Source organism: Hemicordylus capensis, chromosome 4 (assembly GCF_027244095.1).
Source record: "Hemicordylus capensis ecotype Gifberg chromosome 4, rHemCap1.1.pri, whole genome shotgun sequence".
NCBI classification, from domain to species: Eukaryota; Metazoa; Chordata; class Lepidosauria; order Squamata; family Cordylidae; genus Hemicordylus; species Hemicordylus capensis.
In genome coordinates, this window is record NC_069660.1 from 208,051,059 (window position 1) to 208,071,121 (window position 20,063).

Consider the following 20,063-nt stretch of genomic DNA (forward strand, 5'->3'; position numbering starts at 1 on the left):
CTTGGCAACGAGAGGCCAAAAAGGACTGATGGAAACGGCAGCTACCAGATGCAGAGAAGGGTCAGTGAGAAATGAAATACTTAATATGAAACTGTGAAATCTACCTGTATCCATCACAAAGGGGAGTCACCACAGGTTGCTTCTTCCTACCACATTAGGTTTATAATTAACAGGAAGCAAGACAGTTCCCTGTGGCGGCCACACTAGATGTGGGGAGTTCCCCCTTTTACCTTCTAGAAAATGCCACTGTGCAGCGGGATGGAGATGGCTATGACTGCGAGGGGGTAGGGGGCAAGGGGAAAGTTCCTTTCACCTTTTAAAATGCTGCGGTGCGGCAGGATGGGGGCGGCAAACTCTTTCCAGCTCCCCTTCTCCCAAATGACTGCACGGGCCACTCTGCAGCCCATTTGGGGTCTTCCTCCACATGTGGAGGAAGGCCCAAAATGGGCTGGAGGAAGGCCCAAAATGGGCTGCAGAAAGGCCCGCACAGTCATTTGGGAGAAGGGGATCTGGAGAGAACTCACCACCCTCGCTGTCCACATCCTGCTGCACAAAGACATTTTTTAGAAGGCAAAAGGGGGAACCTTCCCATCGCAGCGGTGGCCTCCACCCCCATCCTGCCGCTCACCTTTGCCACCATTAATCTGCCCCTGCTCAAGTGACACTGACAGATTGTAAGTTTCTTTGAATTACAGAGCTGGAAGGAACCTTGGAGGCCTCTTGCTCAGTGCAGGAAACTGCTACGGTATCACTGACAGCCTCTCCTTGAAAACCTCCAGGGAAGGTTTTCAGAGAAACCTCCTCCTGTATGAGGCAGACTGATCAGCTTTTACAGTTAGAAAATCCTTCCCAATGTTGAGCCTCAACCTGCTTCCTTGAAATTTCAATTTCACTTTATGGCACACCAGCCAAAGGCTGGCTGCCACTGGCTATCATTACCATATTTGGGACCGGGAAGGAATTTTATCTCTAAGTTTATACTAGATTACTTACAGAGAGCTGGGGCTGGCAGCCTCCTTTGCCCCAAGACACCCCAAAAGCAGCCCCTGGCATTTGAAAAGTTTTGTCCAGAGAATCTGAAGTATTTTGCTAGAATTTCAGAAAGTCTGTGCTACTCTGCAGAAGAGACTTCTGGCTAAAGCACAATTCTCTCAAGTTTAGATTACTTAGAATGAACCAGAAGAGCTGTAATATGCTTCAAAGCTTTTATTTTATTGAAGGGTACTTCATAAATGTGTCTCTGAACATTTCAATTAGGTGTTGCACCCTTCATAACTTCTGGGAAAGCCAGAATAATCCCTTTTTAAATGGGCAGCTAGAAGACTAGTTCTTGGGAGATTCAACCCAAGGGCTTTCCCCCTCAAATATACTCCTCTTGAACTATCAACTATAGATTCAGCAGACATCCTTTAACAACTCTCTCACACACCCAGTTTTGCAACTGGATAAGGGCGCCATATACTGTGGTGGCTCTCATATTTGGCAGAGGGAGAGCCACTGTCCCTACTGAGCCCAGCATAGCATCTCTCCAGTGACTGTTGCCTCCTGTGTGTTTTGCTTTTTTAAAGCTCGTGAACCGTTTTGGGGCAGAGGACCACCTTGTATTTTTCTATGCAAACCACTCTAAAAACCTTTTTTTAAAAAAAGTAGTACATAGAAATATTTTTAAGGATCATAGTAATTCTCTGCTCACATTACTCCCTCACCCCTTTGCGAAATTCTGGCTGATCTCAGAAGGCAATGGAAACAGAGCATTTGATGCCAAAGAGGAAATTCGCCTCTGCTTGGATTAAGCTGCAGTGTCACGGACAGTGTTCCCTCTAACAGGGATTCCCAGGTGTTGTTGACTACAACTCCCAGAATCCCCAGCTTCAATGGCTTTTGCTTGGGAATTATGAGAGTTGCAGTCAACAACATCTGGGAATTCCTGTTAGAGGGAACACTGGTCAGGGAGAGCATGAGGCATAAACATACAAAAGTATATGAAGTAGCCTTATGCAGAGCAAGACCACTGGTCCATCTAGCTCAGTACTGTCTTCTCTGAGTGGCAGAGGCTCTAAGGTTGCAGGCAAAAGATTTTCCCCAAGTCCTGTATCAGAGATCAACTGAATGATTAAATCTAGTTTGGATTAAATCCAATGCATGCAAAGCAAGTGGCTTTACCATTGAGTAGGAATCTGCACGAACCGTGGTATCAACGCTGCATGTGGCTTCTAGGGATGTGCACTGCCCCAGCAAGAAGTTGCATGGGGTGGTGGAGAGCAGGCTCCTACTCTCCCACTTAAAAAAATGTTCCAGGTCCCCATGCCCAAGAAGTGCTCGAATCGTGGTTCATGCACATCCCTACCACTGAGCTATGGTCTCTCATAATGCATCCATTGATATTAAGTATTTACATTCTAGGTGTAAATCAAACTTTTCCTATGTTCTTGAGTAGAAACAAACAGCAAATGGCAGTTATAAACTACTTTTCTGTGGGCAGAAAAAAAAGTTGCCCTGCTCATTAAGCCATTTTCAAATCAAAACTAATAACTTGGAAAACGTAAAAAAGACACCGATAGACATGAATGCTGTTCTATGCTTTTTTGCCTTCGAAAGCTCCTTTTGTAAAAATTCAGTCAAATCTGGTGAATGACATGAACAAAATGACAGTAATTTGTCACAATTCCACAAGCCCCCCAGGTTGATTTTAAAAGTTATTTATGAACCTGGGAAGCTACCGGTCACTTTGATGACTAAACCATAAATTAGCATGTAAAGCAAACATAAATTTGATTTCATAGAAACAAAGAATTGCCAGGCTGCTGAGATATTATTTAATATCTATTGATATGTCGTGGGGGGAAAAGTCAGCAAGAGGAGATGTGCTACATCTTAATAAGCCTCAAAACTGCAACACACACCTAATATTTGATTTGCTCCACTGCCTTGGTTTAAAACTCTGCACATAATGCACATTTTAAGATATAGATTTTTTTAAAAAAATCAACACCACCCAGTCTGACAACACTCTTAACTATCGGAATTATTCATCCATAGACTTTAAAAAGTCATTGTGAATATGCCTCATTGCTCATGCAAAATACATAATTATGTGTAAAACAGGATTATATCAATATAGACTTAGGGCAGCAAGTTAGCTATGACTAAGCATCATTGAAAGCAATGAAATAAGTTAGTCATGATTTACTTGGGTTCCATTTATTTCAATGGAATTTAGTCAGGATGCCACCGAAAGACACTACAAAGGTTATTTTACCCTTATTAATAAATGTGTTTTAAGCCATGACAGGATCTTTCTCACTTCTTAGCAAGCTCTTTGTTTGGACTAGGACTTGTTAGTTAGTTATCAGTTAGTTATCAGAGTTAGTTATCAGAGTAACCAAGTTACTCTCAAGATAACAGTTAGTTATCAGAGTAAACAAGTGGTCAGAACAAACCCTACCACACACTACCTACCAATATTTTTTGACCCATGAACAATTTTGATGTGATATACAAACACATATTCAAATATAGTTTGACCTATATTATGCCTTTGTTATCTGCATTGAATCTACTTCTGGAAAGAAACCTGTAATGAACGTTCTGAGGATATGAAACAATATCCAAGAGGCATCTATGATACCTGCATGTTCCAATCTACACATCAATCATAGTAGAAAAGGATGTTCCATATGGGAATTTGAGGGATGGTGATGCAGATTAAATTTTCATAGGATATAAAGTGGCCTGACTGATATTTGATGTTTTCACTCAATCCTCTCAGTGAATTTTATTCTCTTTGTTTTTATGTTGTGCTTGACTTGCATTTCATCTGTTTCACAATATTTTATTTATTTATTTATTACATTTATAAACTGCCCCATCCAGAGGCTCTGGGCGGTGTACAACAACTTTTTAAAAAAGACATAAAACCCACATAATCACACACAATGCTAAAAACAATATAAAAACAATTCAAAAGTGATTAAAACTATTTAAAACCAATTAAAATGCTTTTAAAATCAACAACATTTTATAAGCCTTGGAAGGCCAGGCCAAATAAATAGGTTTTTAGGGCTCTTTTAAAGGCCGAAAGCGAGCCTAAACTGCGGATATCTGCTGGGAGTGCATTCCATAGAACAGGAGCAGCTGCAGAGAAGGCCCAGTTTCGAGCCGCCACCAGACGTACTGGTGGCAACCGGAGACGGACCTCTCCAGATGACCTCAATGAGTGATGGGGATCATACTGAAGAAGGCGCTCTCTAAGGTAACCTGGACCCAAGCCGTTCAGTGCATTAAAGGTAATAACCAGCACTTTGTATTTCGTCCGGAAACATATTGGCAGTCAGTGCAGCTGTTTTTAAGACGGGCATAATATTGTCTCTCCAGGTTACCCCAGAGACCAATCTGGCTGCCGCATTTTGGACTAACTGAAGTTTCCGAACTATGTACAAGGGCAGCCCCATTTAGAGCGCATTGCAGTAGTCGAGCCTGGAGGTTACCAGCTGATGCACCACTGTTTTGAGATTGTTCTCTTCAAGGAATGGACACAGCTGTCGAATCAGCCGAAGCTGATAGAAAGCGCTCCTGGCCATATCCTCCACTGTCATTGGACCTCTGAAAAGTATACAGTGTACTGTGCTTGATTGGCCAGCAAACTCGCCTGACCTGACCCCATAGAGAATCTATGGGGCATTGCCAAGAGAAGGATGAGAGACATGAGACCAAACAATGCAGAATTGCTGAAGGCCGCTAATGAAGCATCCTGGTCTTCCATAATACCTCATCAGTGCCACAGGCTGATAGCATCCATGCCACGCCGCATTGAGGCAGTAATTGCTGCAAAAGGGGCCCAAACCAAGTACTGAATACATATGCATGCTTATACTTTTCAGAGGTCCGATATTGTTCTATTCTTCAATCCTTGTCTTCTTGGTTCCATGTAATATTCTAATTTTCTGAGATTGTGGATTTGGGGTTTTCATGAGCTGTACGCCATGATCATCACAATTATAACAAATTAAGGCTTGACTTATCTCGCTTTGCATGTAATGCATCTGTCTCATATATCAGTTTCACCTTTTAATTTGCATTACTGAAATTAATAGACTTTTGCACGATATTCTAATTTTCCGAGTTTCACCTGTACTTGTGTGCATTTCTCCCCTCCTTCAATATAAACCTATAAAGCCCTAAACAGCTTAGGCCCTGGTTATTTAAGAGAAAATCTTCTTCACTATGAACCACACCTCCCATTGAGATCATCTGGAGAGGTTCGTCTGCAGTTGCCACCGGCTCGTCTGGTGGCTACTCAGGGATGGGCCCTCTCCATTGCTGCTCCGAGGCTTTAGAACACACTTCCTCTGAAATAAGAGCCTCCCCATCTCTTACAACTTTTAAAAAGGTAGTCAAGACACATTTGTTCACCCAGGCTTTTAATTAGATATTGGTTTGTGTTTTTAATAGTTTAATGTTTTAAATTTTAATTGTTGTAATGTTTTAATCTTTCTATCTGTTGTTTTTATTGTTCAAATAAATAAATGTGTCACATAGAAGTAAAGAGTCATTGCAAGTTTCGCAGGATTCCCCCAGTTTCAGATCAGCTGTGGGGCCCCTACACCCCCACCATATGCACCAAATTAAACCAAGTGAGTTTACTACTTACAGCACAAATTCTAGCTTGTGACTGGCTCTCCATGTTCAGTCCTAGCCCCAAAGCAGGCAGTGTCAACAGGGCTCAATCCTCAACAAACAGCCACACACCAGAAGCAAATAAGTACATTGGGGGGAAAATGCATGCTTTTGCTTTATGGATGACAGCCTTCTCAGCAACATGATTACGTGTTCTAGCCAAGGAGTTCCAAGCTCAACAAGACTGTTGGCGAAGGAACTGCACGTTCAACTGGGCCCCTGAGGAGCAAGCTCGGAACACTCGGAACAGTGAGAGTTGCTGCTCCTGCAGAGAGGGAGCAGTGAGCAGGGGTGGGCTGCTTGGCCAGTGTGTGCCGAGTGCAGGGCCTGTCTGAGCATGGGGCTGGGTGCGATCGCCCTGGTCACCCTGACCTAAGAATGGCCCTGGTGTCTTGAGACTTCAGAAAGCCACTCCCAGTTGGGAGTAGACAGTACTGGGGTCCAATTCAGTATAAGGCAGCTTAACATGTACATATGCTTAAGGGTGAGAGAAATCCATTCTCAAACAATACAATTATTAGACAGATCAATATTTATTGAGGAGGATCCAGACTAAGATAGTTATGACTAAGTCCCATTGAAATTAATGACATGAATGAGTCATTTTTTCTCATTTGTTTCAACAATGCAGTCATGGCTAACTTAATCTGGATCCTGTCCATTATGAATAAACGTGGGACAGTACTAGGCAAGACGGACTAATGGTTTGCCTCTGCATAAGGCAGCACCATTACATGTTTAGTGGCCTCAAAGAAAGGAGAGCACTGATTCATGAAGAAATACACGCATACATTTTCCAAGTCCAGAACGGAATATATTTCATCTAAATGTAAGACATTAGGCAGATAGATGTAACAGACTGGAGTTGCACACTTGGAAAAGAACATTTTTGCAATCTAATTACTCTTTTAAGAAAACCATGCTTACCTGTCGGTGTATCATGTCCAGGTTAGCGTTTGCTTTGTTCACTAGTGTTTCGATTTCTGTGGAATCCTTTATGTTCTTGTTTTCTCTGAAGGCATCTCTTATTCTTCTGATGGCATACGTTCTAAACAAAATTTTAAAAAGGGAAAGGGATGTCCACATGGTTGCCAAGCCTTTTACTACTACTACCACTAATAATAATTTGATTTCTATACCGCCCTTCCAAAAATGGCTCAGGGTGGTTTATACAGAGAAATAAAAAATAAATAAATAAGATGGCTCCCTGTCCCCAAAGGGCTCACAATCTAAAAGAAACATAAGATAGACACCAGCAACAGTCACTGGAGGTACTGTGCTGGGGGTGGATAGGGCCAGTTACTCTCCCCCTGCTAAATAAAGAGAATCACCACGTTAAAAGGTGCCTCTTTGCCCAGTTAGCAGGGTTATGCCCAGTTAGCAGGGGTTATAAACTGTAAAGTCACCATAACGATGCAAGGACCACAGCTGTGAATAACGCAGAAAGGTGAATTGTTTAATACACTGTTAATGCCACCAAGCAGCATTTATATAGCACTTTAAAGATAAAGTGTGCCGTTGAGTCTGTGTCAATTCCTGGCAATGACAGAGCCCTGTGGTTGTCTTTGATAGAATATGGGAGGGGTTTACCATTACCTTCTCCTGCGCAGTATGAGATTATGCCTTTCAGCCTCTTCCAATACTGCTGCCGCCCCATATAGGTATCCCCCATAGTCTGGGAAATATACCAGTGGAGATTCAAACTGGCCACCTCTTGCTCCCTAGGCAAGTTACTTCCCCACTGCACCATTATTGCACTTTACTGTGTACAAAATGCTTCATGTGCATTATCCCAGTAACCTTATGACAATCCTGTGACCGCAATAAACATACTACTACTACTTAAGACAACCCTGTAAGCTGGGTCCATACCTATATCCCCGTATTGCCTGGGGGTGAGGAAGAGGCAAGGGGCTTAACATGTACGGAGTGTACAGAAGAGGCAAGATTTAAACCAGAGCTTTGTACCACTAAACTATGGTTTGTGCTATGTGAACAAGCCTAGGAGTGCCATCGGCTCACATACTCCTCTCACCGTCTCTGCTGTATGTAAGAGGAAAGTACCATTAAAAATGAGATGATTTGAGTTTTCTACAGAACAAAAAGCTAATAAGTAATAGGGTAACTCTTGGTATAAACTGAGTGGTTAAAGCTGAAATTCTATGCACACTTACTTGGGAGTAAGTCTGATTGAGCTCAATAAATTATTTCTGAGTAAACATAGGATTGTGCTGCAAGACATCAAAAGATTAAGCTCAAATAGAAACAAAGTATACATTCACAGATCAGCAGAAAAAGCCTCAACACTTGTGCAAGGATCTGGTGGTATCACTGCACCTTGCACCAATGACTTCTAGATATTCCAGCTGTCAACACTAAAAATGTAAAGTATGCAAACAATAGCATCCTATATTTGTGTTCAGTTGAATGCTGAAATCAAAAAATCTGGGACTAAAATGAAACAAAAAGTGTAGGATATTACATGGAAGCAATTTATGGAACCAAGAAAATCAAGAGGCAAAGCAGATCCTCATTCTTGAAGATTCTTATTTGACTGCAGACAAAATTGATCTAAGAAACTAAAGATAAGGGATTTTCAGGCTAAGGCCTAGCCAAGTCCTGCCGGCTAGAAGCAAACATACTGGGTGGCAGGATTGCAACTACAACAACTTGGAGCATGATTTCAGTTCATGGTGAGCATAGTGCCTTCATATGGAAGAGTCCCTCTACCATTAGTAACTTATATCAAGCAGAAGGAAGAACTAGACTGGGATACGGGAGGTGTTCACAGATGTCCCATTTCTCCCAATAGTCTATTGCTCTGCCTGCATGCATGCCCACAAGAGGAAAGAACAGGGCTATGTCGAACCTTTGAGAATCTGCTGCACACAGGTGCTACACACGTAGTAGACAGGATCACACCTTTGATGATTAACTCAGCTTTAGAAAGCCATTTTCTAATCTCAGCCACAGCTTAATTTTATCTCCATAAGAAGCTGTTGTACCTATCTCTGACTCTAGCCTCTTGCTTGTTTTCCATTTGCACTTCAACGGGTTTAACTTCCATTTTGAACACTTCACCACCAGCTGCATTCAGCAAAAAGAAACAAAAAGCAATTGAAACTTCAAGGAAGAAAGGAAACCACCTTAACTCAACAGTAAATTGTTTTAAATTTAACAAACTCCAGCTTTAAAGAGGTCCACAACTGCTCTGTAAGTATGACAATAATAATGTTGTTAATGCCTCCAACCGAAACACCAATTATAGTTAGACCATTAAAAGCATTAGGTCAAATACTTCACATTTTCAAGTCAAGTATACTCACAATTAGTGTTGTGCACGGAACTGGCACCTGCCGGTTTGAAGGTGCTCTTACCCCTCCCACTGCATTTCCCCCGCTGGTGCTGCCTTTTAAAATGGTCCAGCGGGGCAGGAGCATACCTCCTTGCTACCTCAGTGCCTTCTTGGACCAGAAGTGACTGGAAGTTGCTGCTGTGCATGCGTACATTGTGACGTGCACCGGCAACTTCTAATCACTTCTTCTTCTTCTGAGGCGGCCCCGGGGTGGTAAGGAAGTACACTGCCACCCCACCGGACCATTTTAAAAGGTAGCATCGGTGGGAGAAATGTGGTGGGAGGGGTAGGCGCACCCTCCCCCATCCTTAAAGAGATCCCCCCTCCCTTAAAACTGGCCGAACTGCTGGCCTTTTGAACCAGTTCAGAGGCTCAGAACCGGTTCCGTGCACATCCCTATTTACAATGTGCTAAAATGCCTCTCTCAATAAAGTTGTGGCTGAAGACTCATTGTTGAAGAGGAGAGCAAAAAAACTGTGAACAAAAAATGAAAAATGGCTGAACAGACTCTAAATCTAAACACACTGAAAAACAATCAAACTGATATAAAATATGTAACAAAGATCACCTTTATAAAATTGCCAAAGTCACCTGGCCAAATGTGGACACACAAGACAGGCGTGTCACCAAAACAATGGTAAACTGACACTTTATCCAATTGTGGTCAAACCACATGAATTGCCAGCCCACAATGAAAACATCTTATAACACATACAAAAATAAATGACCAAATTCAAAGTAAAAATGCAACATACAAAACCAATAAATATACAGAACAACAGATACGAAAATTGGAGAACTAATAAGTAATATGTAGGTATCCAGGCAAAATCCAAGATGTCTTCAGGATAAGGAATTGTAATGAGTACATGCAGTTCAAGTCATGAGTCCTTGAATCAGAAAAAAGCAAGCGATGTGCTCTATGAAATGCTGTAAGTACATACAGTTCAAGTCGCAAGTCCTTGATTCAGAAAAAATAAAGCGACATGCTCTGCAATGACTGTTGGTGGATGACGAATCAAACAAGGGAGAGCACACTACAACCACCCTGGGATAAGTAGCTGTTTCGCAAAGCGCTTCATCAGGGGCTGTTTCCATTAATACAGGATGAAGGTAGAGTAACATTACTAATATTCAAACTTTTCCAAGGATATTGAAGATTCATTGTTAGCAACATTAACAGTATTGCTAGCAACACAGGACCACTAGAGCTAAATTCACACGAATGTTAAAATTACCAGTCATTCTAAAGAATGCCAACTCCAGTTTGGCTATGAAAACAATGGTGGTCACCAAGTGGTACTAAAAAAAAAAAAAAAGCTCTATCACAAGAGATGTCTTTCCCCAACTTGAGAACAAGCCAAAAAGAAGAAGTAGTTGTTACCCTTCACATATCTTTGTGGATAAAATGTCCTGTATTTGGGTTGATGGACTCCTCTATTTTTGCAAAATATTTTAAGCTGGTGTCCAGCAATTGCTCTTGCAGTATTAGATTGTATCAGTTTTAATCTGCAACTCCTAAGGAGGTGGACAAGCTGCTTGAGGCAGTGTGGCCTACCACCTGTTCTCTGGATCCTTGCCCAATTTGACTGTTTCTCTTTAGCAGGGAAATTGTGATGTGCATGGACCGCTGGTCCAGACATGGGGCGGTTCGGCACTGGGGGGTTTCCTTTAAGGGTGGGAGGAAGGGTGTACTTACCCCTCCTGCCGCTTCCCCCCCCCCAGCGTGCATATTTTAGTAAGCATTTGAGGTGGCAGGGTACCTCCCTGCAGCCCCTTCCCCCAGTTGTCTGCAAAAGGCTTCAGAAAGCCTTTTGCATGTGCACACTGCACACAAATTGCTGAGCCTTCTCTGCAGCTGCTCCTTGAATATGGTATGCACTCCCAGTAGAAATTCGTGGTTTAGGATCCTTGTTTGCCTTCAAGAGAGTCCTTAACACTTGTTTGTTTGGTCTGACCTTCCAAGGTTTTTAAATTCTTCTTGAATTGTTTAAAATGGTTTAAACCATTAAAAAAATTGTTTTAACATTGTTTTAAGTTGATTGTTTTCAATGATAGTTTTTTGTTTTGTTGTTGTGCACTGCCCAGAGCCTTTGGCTAGGACAGTATAAAAATGTAATTTAAATCAATCAATCAATCAATCAATAATAAGAGTATCACTAAGCGACCTCATCTACACACAAGGGTGATCTGTGGGGCTAGGCTGCTGAAAGCACATACTGAGAACCCACCTGTCAGTGGACCTTATAAGCAAAGTGCATACAATTATACAGCATGCTCCAGAGGGAAATGGGTACCATTCTTATTATTAAGATGCTACATTTATAACCTGCCTTGAACTTAGGGTGGCATGCATGGGGTTCTCAAGTCATCCCCCAGCCAGGCAGTGGCCTGACCTCAGCCTGCTTAGCTTCAGCAAAAATTGCAGTCACACTTTCACTTTAAAAACTAAAAACAGAAGACATGACTTGATCTCACAACCCTAAATTGAAATCTTACATCCACTTCCCAGGGAGCAAGCCTCAATAAACATAGCAGAGTCTGCTTCTAAATGAACATGAACAGAACTGAGCTGTACAAAAGGGTTCAAGAATAAAAACTATCAGAAAATCTTGCGCATTCTACATGGAGAAAAATTATCCTATCACCGGCCCTTTCCCAAAATAAGGCTTTCAAACTGGGGTTAAGCACTGCTAGTATGTTTGAGGCTGCGCACCATTTTAAAGGAAAGCTGCTGGGAAAACAAATAAAACCAACCCTTCTTTTCCAACACATATGCAGGTCAGGAAAAGTGTGAACAACCAGATTACATTATGTTATCGTAGGTCAAGAGACACATCCCAGTCTAAGGAATCTTTAGCCTAGTATTTTCCCCAAGGGCTCTAGTTTTATTCTTTTAAGACCAAAACCTACCAGTTCTACGCATGCTTACTCAGAAACAAGTCACACAGTGGGGCTTGCTCCCAAGTCAGTGTCCACCCGGCGATTGCAGCCTAAGATACATACTACATGAAACAAATTAGCTGTTCAGCACTTTGTGAACAAACTGGAATTCCTTTTTTCAAAAGAAATTTCAAAAAAAAAAAAACACCCATTACTAACTGCATTCAAACAAAACCAAGCCTCACTCCCTCATGAGGTTTAATTATGATCTCGACAAAACACAGACCCAGTGTATTTGTTTACAATAATAGCTGCGCATCTCTTTGGGAGGTAAGCTCCATCTCATCCCGTGGGACTTGCCCCCCTGCACACGGGGAGAAGCTCAAGCAGAAGAAAGTCTTGCCCACGAGCCCGAAGCTGCCCTACCTGTATCCGTAGGCAGTGAAGCCCTGACTTTCCCGCAGCAGGGCACGGTAGAGCCGCAACACTTGCGCCCGCCTGGCCGCGGCCATATTGCAAACACGCTGCCGGGCCTCCCGCCGAGGCCCCAGCCACTTTGCAGCCTTGATCGGAGCCTGATGCCGGAAGCGGCGGGGAAGGGCGGGGAGCCCCGAAGCGGCGCCGTGGGAAGGAGCGTGCGGGTCTCTGCTGGTGGGCTGGGAGGCCAGTGCCTGGCTAGGGCCTCGGCCGGGTCGGCATTCCGCGTTCGAACGCGTCAGGCGCGGGCGGGGCAGCTTCGGCGCCTAGCGTGCGAGGCGAGTCGCCGAGGCCGAAGGGGGAAAGGTGAGTCCGTGGAGGCAGCAGTGGGGCGTCGCAAGAATGAATTCCTAGGTACAGACTGTGAAGGGGTTGCATAGTTTTCTCTTGTCCCTTCCTCTGACTTTCCCTTTAAAATCCTCGTAGGCCTGACAAGTAAATATGTTTTGGTTCAGAATACTCCAAAACCCGTAGAGCACCCTATTTTAGAGTCTTGGTTTAGAGAGCTGTGATACAGTGGCATTCTGTTGGAATCACACACGTGTGTTTCCAAGCGCTTGAACTCGGGAGTCTGCCCTTGTTATTTCAGGTAATAAAAGTTCAGCACCGTTGACAAGTTATGCTTCCCCAGCTTTAAATGTCACCAGCTAGTGCTGGAGGAGAAGGTACTCGCCCACTTACTTACCCCTGACGCTGGTCCATGCTGCTTGATCATGGTTGGATCCCATGATCACAGTCTGATAGTAGAACTTTTCTCCTACTACAGTGAATGCCTGTAAGAGGGGGGAACAGGATCACACCCACTTGCTGCACATACTTTGCATAACCTGTTAATAGAGATGCCATCTCTGACTGAAGCTATTCTTGGGGTGATTTTCCTCAATATTTTTCACAGCATCAAGCCACTAAAATCCCTAGGATTGCTTTCAGTGGTCTCTTGAAGAAAGGTGCCAATTTCTGGAGGTTTCAGGCAAATCTTGAAAGGTCGGCAACCTCTACCTGTGAACGAGCGTGCACAAGTACAAGGTATATGTGTGTAGATGCTTGCACGTTATGCTGTGTACACATATGGCACAAAGCCAGTAGACACAAGCCCCTTCTCCCTCTGCAGATGTGCCTTGTAACTTGAAGAATCCTAGCATGTAAATCTTCTTTTACCTGCTGGCCTGTCACTGTTGCCCCTTCATGAACCTGGGGTACTGAATTATCCAATAGTGTATCATCATAAGGTATAGTAAGGCTGCAATGCACACTTGCTCAGGATTGAACCCCAGTGACTAATTATAATAATAAATTAGTTAAATAAATTTTATCCCGCCTTTACTCTAAGGAGCTCAGAGCAGCATACATGGTTCTGTGATTGGCTCAAAGTGTTCTAGTAAACTTCATAATTTAGGGCAGATTCGAATCCTTCCTGGCCATTGTGGGATTCGGTTCCGAGTAAATATGCATATAATTAGCCTGCAAGTCTCGTAATAATTGTAGACAAAGCTAGCTATCTTGAACTCAATTCATATTTATTTTTTATGCTGCTTAGATCTTACTTCGCACCAGACAATCATAGCTTTGAAAATGTTAGCACAGGTTCAGTTGACTTCTGTAATCCAAATCGGTGGCTTAAACAGTCATGGTTCTTAACTTTCACTTTTTGCTTCATGGTCTTCAGAAAGTGGAAGGCTTGCATCAGCTGAAACAAGGTACTAGTCCTCTTCATATTTTAGTTCGTTGCTTGATGCTGTGTGTTTATTTTCAAATATATAATCAGTTTATTTCACTTGATGCAAAAGATGAAGGAATCTGAGTCAAAACAAGAAACAAGAGTCAGATAGTGTTCTACAAAGTCCTTGCCACCCTGTTACAAGAGCAATAGGGTGGCAGACTCCCATATTGTCTGGGAGTCTGTGGAATTTGCTCCATACTGAGATAGGATCCTCCCCATCTCTGACAATTTTTAAAAAGCATTTGAAAACCTACCTCTTCACCCAAGCTTTTTCAGCTTTTAAAAATTTTTTGGTTTTAATCTATGGTAGATTTTTAAATTGTTAAATTGTTTTAAGTTTTTGTATATGTTTTTAATTTGTTTTATGCTATTGTTAACCACCCAGAGACTAAAATTTGGAGTGGTGTACAAATTTGATAGATAAATAAATAAGTATTACACTCCTGGACCAAATAAGTTAAGGTGTCCTGTATTTTGCAACGTGTGAAAGTACTTTTCTAACATGAAGTGATAAGAGTGTTTTTTCTTTGTTAATCAAGTCAAATACAATACTAATGCTATTATTGCTAACTTTGGAATCTTGAATCTAAGAGATTCAAAACGCATTAATTTTCTGTGATAATATTATTTTAAAACACTGCTTAGAAAGTACTCTATTCATCTTTCTTAAAAAGAAGATATTTTGTAAGAAAGGTTTCCAACTATAAGTAACTCAAAAATGCTGACATCCCCCCACCCCGCACTTCTTGATCTTTTACATCGCTTATTTCAGCCTCTGTTTTGTGTGGGCCTGTATGCCAGTGGTGATTGTTTCTTGTGGACCAGTAAAATAAACTTTTACACAGTGAATGACAATCAAAGACATTGACTCACCTTTTGAGAATGCTTTACCATGAACAAAAAGGCTCAAGTATTTATCTAAGGGCATTTACTGTTCAGCTTTCGTGCTTATATGGGGTCTTATAGCACAAAAGTGCAAAAGCCATTCACTGGGTAGTTGAAGCTGCCAAGAGCTACCATTGAGACCGAACCATGATGGTCTTCCTATGCAGGAAGACTGTGACTGCGCGCGAGGTGGTCTAGCTACAGCCGTGCATGTACCATGACTTCATATGCATGCATGCACACACCATTCTCATTACCTTAATATTTTACATGTTAAATTTTTTTTGTAACTTTACAGCAACTATAACACTTTACAACATTAATACAGGATGAGAGTAATGTAAGTTAAATAGTATTTTTCTCTTCAGCTTGGAAATCTGAACAAAAATGGGACCTATTTCTGAATTTCATTGAAGAAATCATATGAACCCAATTTGTTCATATTGTTTTAAGCTTTATTTTTGTGACACTTCAAATTTGGTAACAAAAAGTTTATCCAGAACACAACCAAATCCTTGACTAAAGTGCAAAAAATAAGTAAATGTTATAAAACAGTGATGCCATGATTTTTTTTAAAAAAGGATAATCATTCCCTGTCCTCTTTCCTGGCTTTACAACAACAATAAACTACTATACCTCTATAGCAATAGGATTTCCCTTATTATATCAGTAGTCTTTCCTATTGTATATTTCTCTCTTCTCCCCCCTTACCCCTTTTACAGGTGTTTCGTTTCTGCAGCAGCTAACACTCCCAATCATTTTTGCAGATTGAGAAACTGCTGGGGACTTTTACCTAACCTCAGGTGAGTCTTTATGTTGTTAAGCAGAGTTTTGTATAATGAAGTCTGTCCAAAAGTGTGTTTTTAAAAAATTCTTTCTGGCCTAACTTGTTTGATGAGCTTTTGAAGACAAGTAAAGCATAGAAAACAAATTTCTATTAATTTGTTTTGGCCAGGGAACCTTGCTTGGTATGTTAATTTTTCTATCAGGACTTTTATCTCCTCATGGTGTCTAGGGATGTGCATGGAATTGGTGGGGGCCGGTTCGACGGTGGGGGTGGGATAACTTTAAGGGTGGGGGAGGGTGCACTTAACTCTCCCTCTACTTCCCTCCCACCAGCACTGGCTGGCCGACAGGAAGTAGTCGAAAGTAGCGAGCGCACGTCAGGTGTGTGCATGTGCTGACATGTGCTTGCTACTTCCAATCTGAAGAGTGGAGGCACTGGGGCGGCAAGGAGGTACGCTGCCGCCCCGCTGGACCATTTAAAAAGACAGCACCAGCAGGGGAAACATGGCGAGAGGGATAAGAGCACCCTCCCCCATCCTTAAAGATATCCCTCCCCCAACTTTGAAATGGCAGGCGCCGGTTCTGTGCACACCACTACTATCCTCCATGCTTTTCAACATCGACATGAAACCACTAGGCGAGGTCATGGGGAATTTTGGAGTTTGCTGTCATCAGTACGCTGATGACACCAAGCTCTTACTCCCCTTTTCATCTCAGGCCAAGTTGTGGAAGTTCTGAACTAATGCCTGAAATCAGTAATGGAAAAGATGTGGGCAAACAAATTGATGCTTAATCCAGACAAGACAGAAGTAAACTAACTGATGCGGGAGTAGGGACTCAACGTATTCTGGCTGGGGTTGCACTCCCCTTGAAAAACTAGATTTGCAGTCTGGGGGCTATGGTTGGATCCAGCTTTAGCTGGTGAGGAATGCGGAGGTAAGGCTGCTGACCATGGAGTCAGGTTTCAGAAGCATGACACTCCACGGTTTTTGCATCTTCACTGGCTGTTGTCTATTTCCAGGTGCAATTTAAGATGCCGGTGCTTTTCTTTAAAGCCCCATGTGGCTTGAGGCCAGAGAGCCTTAATGGCCAACTCCCCTGTATGAAACTGCCTACCCGCTGCAGTCAGCTGAAGAGGTCATTCTATGTGTTCTGCAACCAGTTGATATTTAGATGGTGGGAACAAGGGAAAAACTTTCTCCACAGCATATTTTGGTATGCCCTACCCCATAAGATTTGTTTAGCCCCATCTCTTTTGACATTCTACCACTTAATTCCTGTTTAGGTTAGGTAGGCATTTTTCTTACTTACAATGTGATTGCTCTTTCCCTTGAAGTTTTTCTGCTGTGTCTGTGGTTTTATTGTTATTGTGTTGATTTTAATAAACTATATTTTATTTGGTTGTATTGTTAGCTGCCTTGAGTTCCCATTTTTGGATGGAAAGGCAAGATATAAATTGTATAACTAAATACATAAATACATCTCCTAAAACTTGCCCTGGTATATTAGGTAGGCAGCAGGCCTGTAGCCAGCCTCAAAATTTTTTTGGGGGGATTGCAGAAGTCAGGGGAGGCAGGTTATAAAATGTTCAGTGAAAACAGTCAGTGAGGCTGTAGAGGAAAAAGAATTTTTTGATGTGGCAGGTACACACCACGCCACCAGCTGGCTATGGGCCTGGTATGCAGTTAATTTTTTGTATCTTGCAGAACATCCATCTTGAGAGGCAATAGCTCAGTCTAGAATAAAAAATCTCTATTCTCCTGGTAGAAGATCCAGCAAACTCCGGGAAGCAGAGCTTGCTAATGCCAACTGAACCCTTAATGGCAAACTTGATTGTGTCTTAGTGTAATAGTAACTTGCATATAGTAGTAACAGCAGGACCTGTGGTCCCAGATGGAGTGACTGAATAAAGTAAAGATCAGTCTTTGGTTGCAGTAGTCACTGTCATCCTATAGTTGGAGTGACGGGGTAGAACAGAAATAACAAACAAATTTACAAACTGCAGGCCGTTCTTTCAGCTTAATCTCTTGCATCCTTAACTCTCAGAGTGTGACAGATCCACCCATGCTGCTGCCGCTTGCCACAGTCTGGTCTCAACAGGCCCCATGACCAAGACTGTCCTTAGAGAGCCCTGGCAGGGTGTGAAACCTGGGACAAATCAGCCAGTGCAGGCCCCACCTTCCAATTGATTTTAATGGGCATTAAAAGAGCGGGGCCCAGGGCAGTCGCCCTGCTTACCCTGACCTATGGACAAGCCCTGCCCACAGCCTTTAAGTTTTACTGCTGCCACCAAGTAGACCTTTAGGCTTACTCTGGCTGTGTCTACTGCAACAGCCTTCGTTGCATAAAACAAATTGGTAAAGTGGTAAGGGCTTTAGGTATGGGGTGGAGAAAACAGAAGCTACAATTTCTCTTTGAAATTAGTTCACTTTAACAGTTTCTTTAAAAGCTTAGTACAAAACCAGCAACCAAAAGAGAATAAGGAATAAACAAAAGGTGGTCAAAATGTACCCAACTAACCTGACTCTCACTGTGCTCTTACTTAGAGTCCTTTGCAATCACTCCAGCTTTTTTTAGCAACCCCAGCTTTTCCCTTGTTCAGCCTCATGTCGTTCTTTTTCCCAGTTCTGAAGTTCAGCCCGGACTGTTGTTTCTTGTTTGTGAGTATTTTTAGCTCTCCAGAATTTCCACTCTCTGCCAGTGATTTCTCAGCTCTTCTTAGCCCCAGTTCTAATCCTCTCTCAGACTATGCCAGCAATTCTTCAGTTCTGTACTTCTTGAACTCCTTTTCCAGCTTTCTTCTGGACTCTCAGCTTACACTCAAAACTGTATCTCTTTCTTCCTCTGAACTCTTCCAGCTCTCTAACATGTAACTTCAACTTGTACTCTCTGAACTTCTTTTTCAATACTGAAACTCTGCTGAAGGCAACCACCTATATATACATAAATTTCCCTCCTATATTTTTCAAAATACCCAATCAGCATAACTCAATTTCCCTCCATTTTTCAAACCATGACCAATAAAATCAAACCTCAATTTCCCTCTAAAATTAAACCAGTACATTTCATCCCCTTCATAAATGAATCACCTGGACAGAAGCCATGAACTTTTGACCCCTGCACAGCTTACGATACACTGAATAGCAATGCAATTTACAATACAAGGTCTTCTTTCCAAAAAGAAGAGGTTTAGGTCTTGTTCCTCCACACAGAGACATTAAGTGATAATACTATAGATAGAAAGGCATATTCTGTTTAAAGGTTTATTGCAGTACCTACATCCTTGGATGTGTTTTCAGTTTCAGGGTTTTTAAAAAATAATAAATAATTATATTCTGTCATTTAAATCATTTTTATAGATTTGAACAAAGGAATAAATCCAGGCATGTATACTCTTTGCTAATGTATGTAAAAATATAGGAAGAATTTGGTAGAGTTAGAGTTGCCATATTTTGGCTTTCCAAATCCGGGTGCTAAGAAACCCTTGCTAACTTGGCAAAGAGGCACCTTTTAACATGGTGATTCTCTTTATTTAGCAGGGGGAGAGTAACTGGCCCTATCCACCCCCAGCACAGTACCTCCAGTGATTGTTGCTGGTGTCTGTCTTATATTTCTTTTTAGATTGTGAGCCCTTTGAGATCAGGGTTCCATCTTATTTATTTATTATTTCTCTGTGTAAACCACCCCGAACCATTTTTGGAAGGGCGGTATAGAAATCGATTAATTAATTAATTAATTAATTAATTTGCATATTATGTAAATTGGCTTGAAAATAATTTTTGAGCAGAATAGTAACTACACATTTTGCTGCATAACTCCGCTTCTACAAGGGCTGTAGCTTAGCTATTTTTTAAAAAATGAAAGCTGAAATCCAGGAGAATCTGGGTGGGCTAAACAGTCTTTGTGAGATGCTTAAAATCTGTATGAAACCCGAAATTCCGGGGGCATGGCTACTTTAGGTAGAGTGCTTTATGCCCATGGAGTATAGTGATTGGTTCTGAAGATTTAAAAAGTAATGGAAGCAGATTAATATATATATAGTTGTCTGTGCCTGCATGCACACACTAGTTTGCCTATTACACCTACACACATGGACAAATGTGTTATCCTGTTGGAGGATCCATGACCTGTGACTGAGACAGAGCTTTCTGACTCTGGGCAGTATGATTTGCTCCAGAATGTCTTGATAGTCTTGAGATTTCATTGTTCCCTGCACAGACTCAAGGCACCCCGTGCCAGACGTAGCAGAGTAGCCTCAAAACATAACCGAGCCTCCTCCAT

At 42.0% G+C, this 20,063-nt stretch overlaps 2 protein-coding genes and 1 long non-coding RNA gene across 27 annotated transcripts in view; 1 reads left to right on the top strand and 2 right to left on the bottom strand.

The window, feature by feature from the left end:
• LYRM4 (LYR motif containing 4) overlaps positions 1-12,475 on the bottom strand; it is a 77,557-nt gene extending 65,082 nt beyond the window's left edge. The window contains exons 1-3 of one of the 2 annotated variants that reach the window (XM_053247756.1): positions 12,341-12,470; positions 8,682-8,763; positions 6,604-6,724 (exon numbers count right to left, since the gene is read on the bottom strand). In XM_053247756.1, the coding sequence (XP_053103731.1) occupies positions 6,604-6,724; positions 8,682-8,743 (183 nt within the window). In that variant the 5' untranslated portion in view covers positions 8,744-8,763; positions 12,341-12,470. Of the gene's footprint in view, positions 1-6,603; positions 6,725-8,681; positions 8,764-12,340 lie in introns of both variants that reach the window. The other variant, XM_053247755.1, reaches the window with a different exon arrangement.
• Positions 12,476-12,557: 82 nt separating this feature from the next.
• Positions 12,558-20,063, top strand: part of FARS2 (phenylalanyl-tRNA synthetase 2, mitochondrial) — a 393,182-nt gene continuing 385,676 nt past the window's right edge. For 5 of the 24 annotated variants that reach the window (XM_053247739.1, XM_053247734.1, XM_053247736.1 and 2 more), the window contains exons 1-3: positions 12,561-12,697; positions 13,287-13,417; positions 15,764-15,799. The gene's annotated coding sequence lies outside the window, so the exon portion shown is untranslated. Of the gene's footprint in view, positions 12,746-13,286; positions 13,418-14,057; positions 14,089-15,763; positions 15,800-20,063 lie in introns of all 24 variants that reach the window. The other 19 variants (XM_053247740.1, XM_053247733.1, XM_053247744.1 and 16 more) reach the window with 7 other exon arrangements.
• Positions 13,888-18,721, bottom strand: LOC128323865 (uncharacterized). The gene is made up of 2 exons (XR_008306493.1): positions 18,303-18,721; positions 13,888-14,188 (listed from the first exon to the last, which is right to left on the bottom strand). It is a non-coding gene; the product is annotated as an uncharacterized LOC128323865 (long non-coding RNA).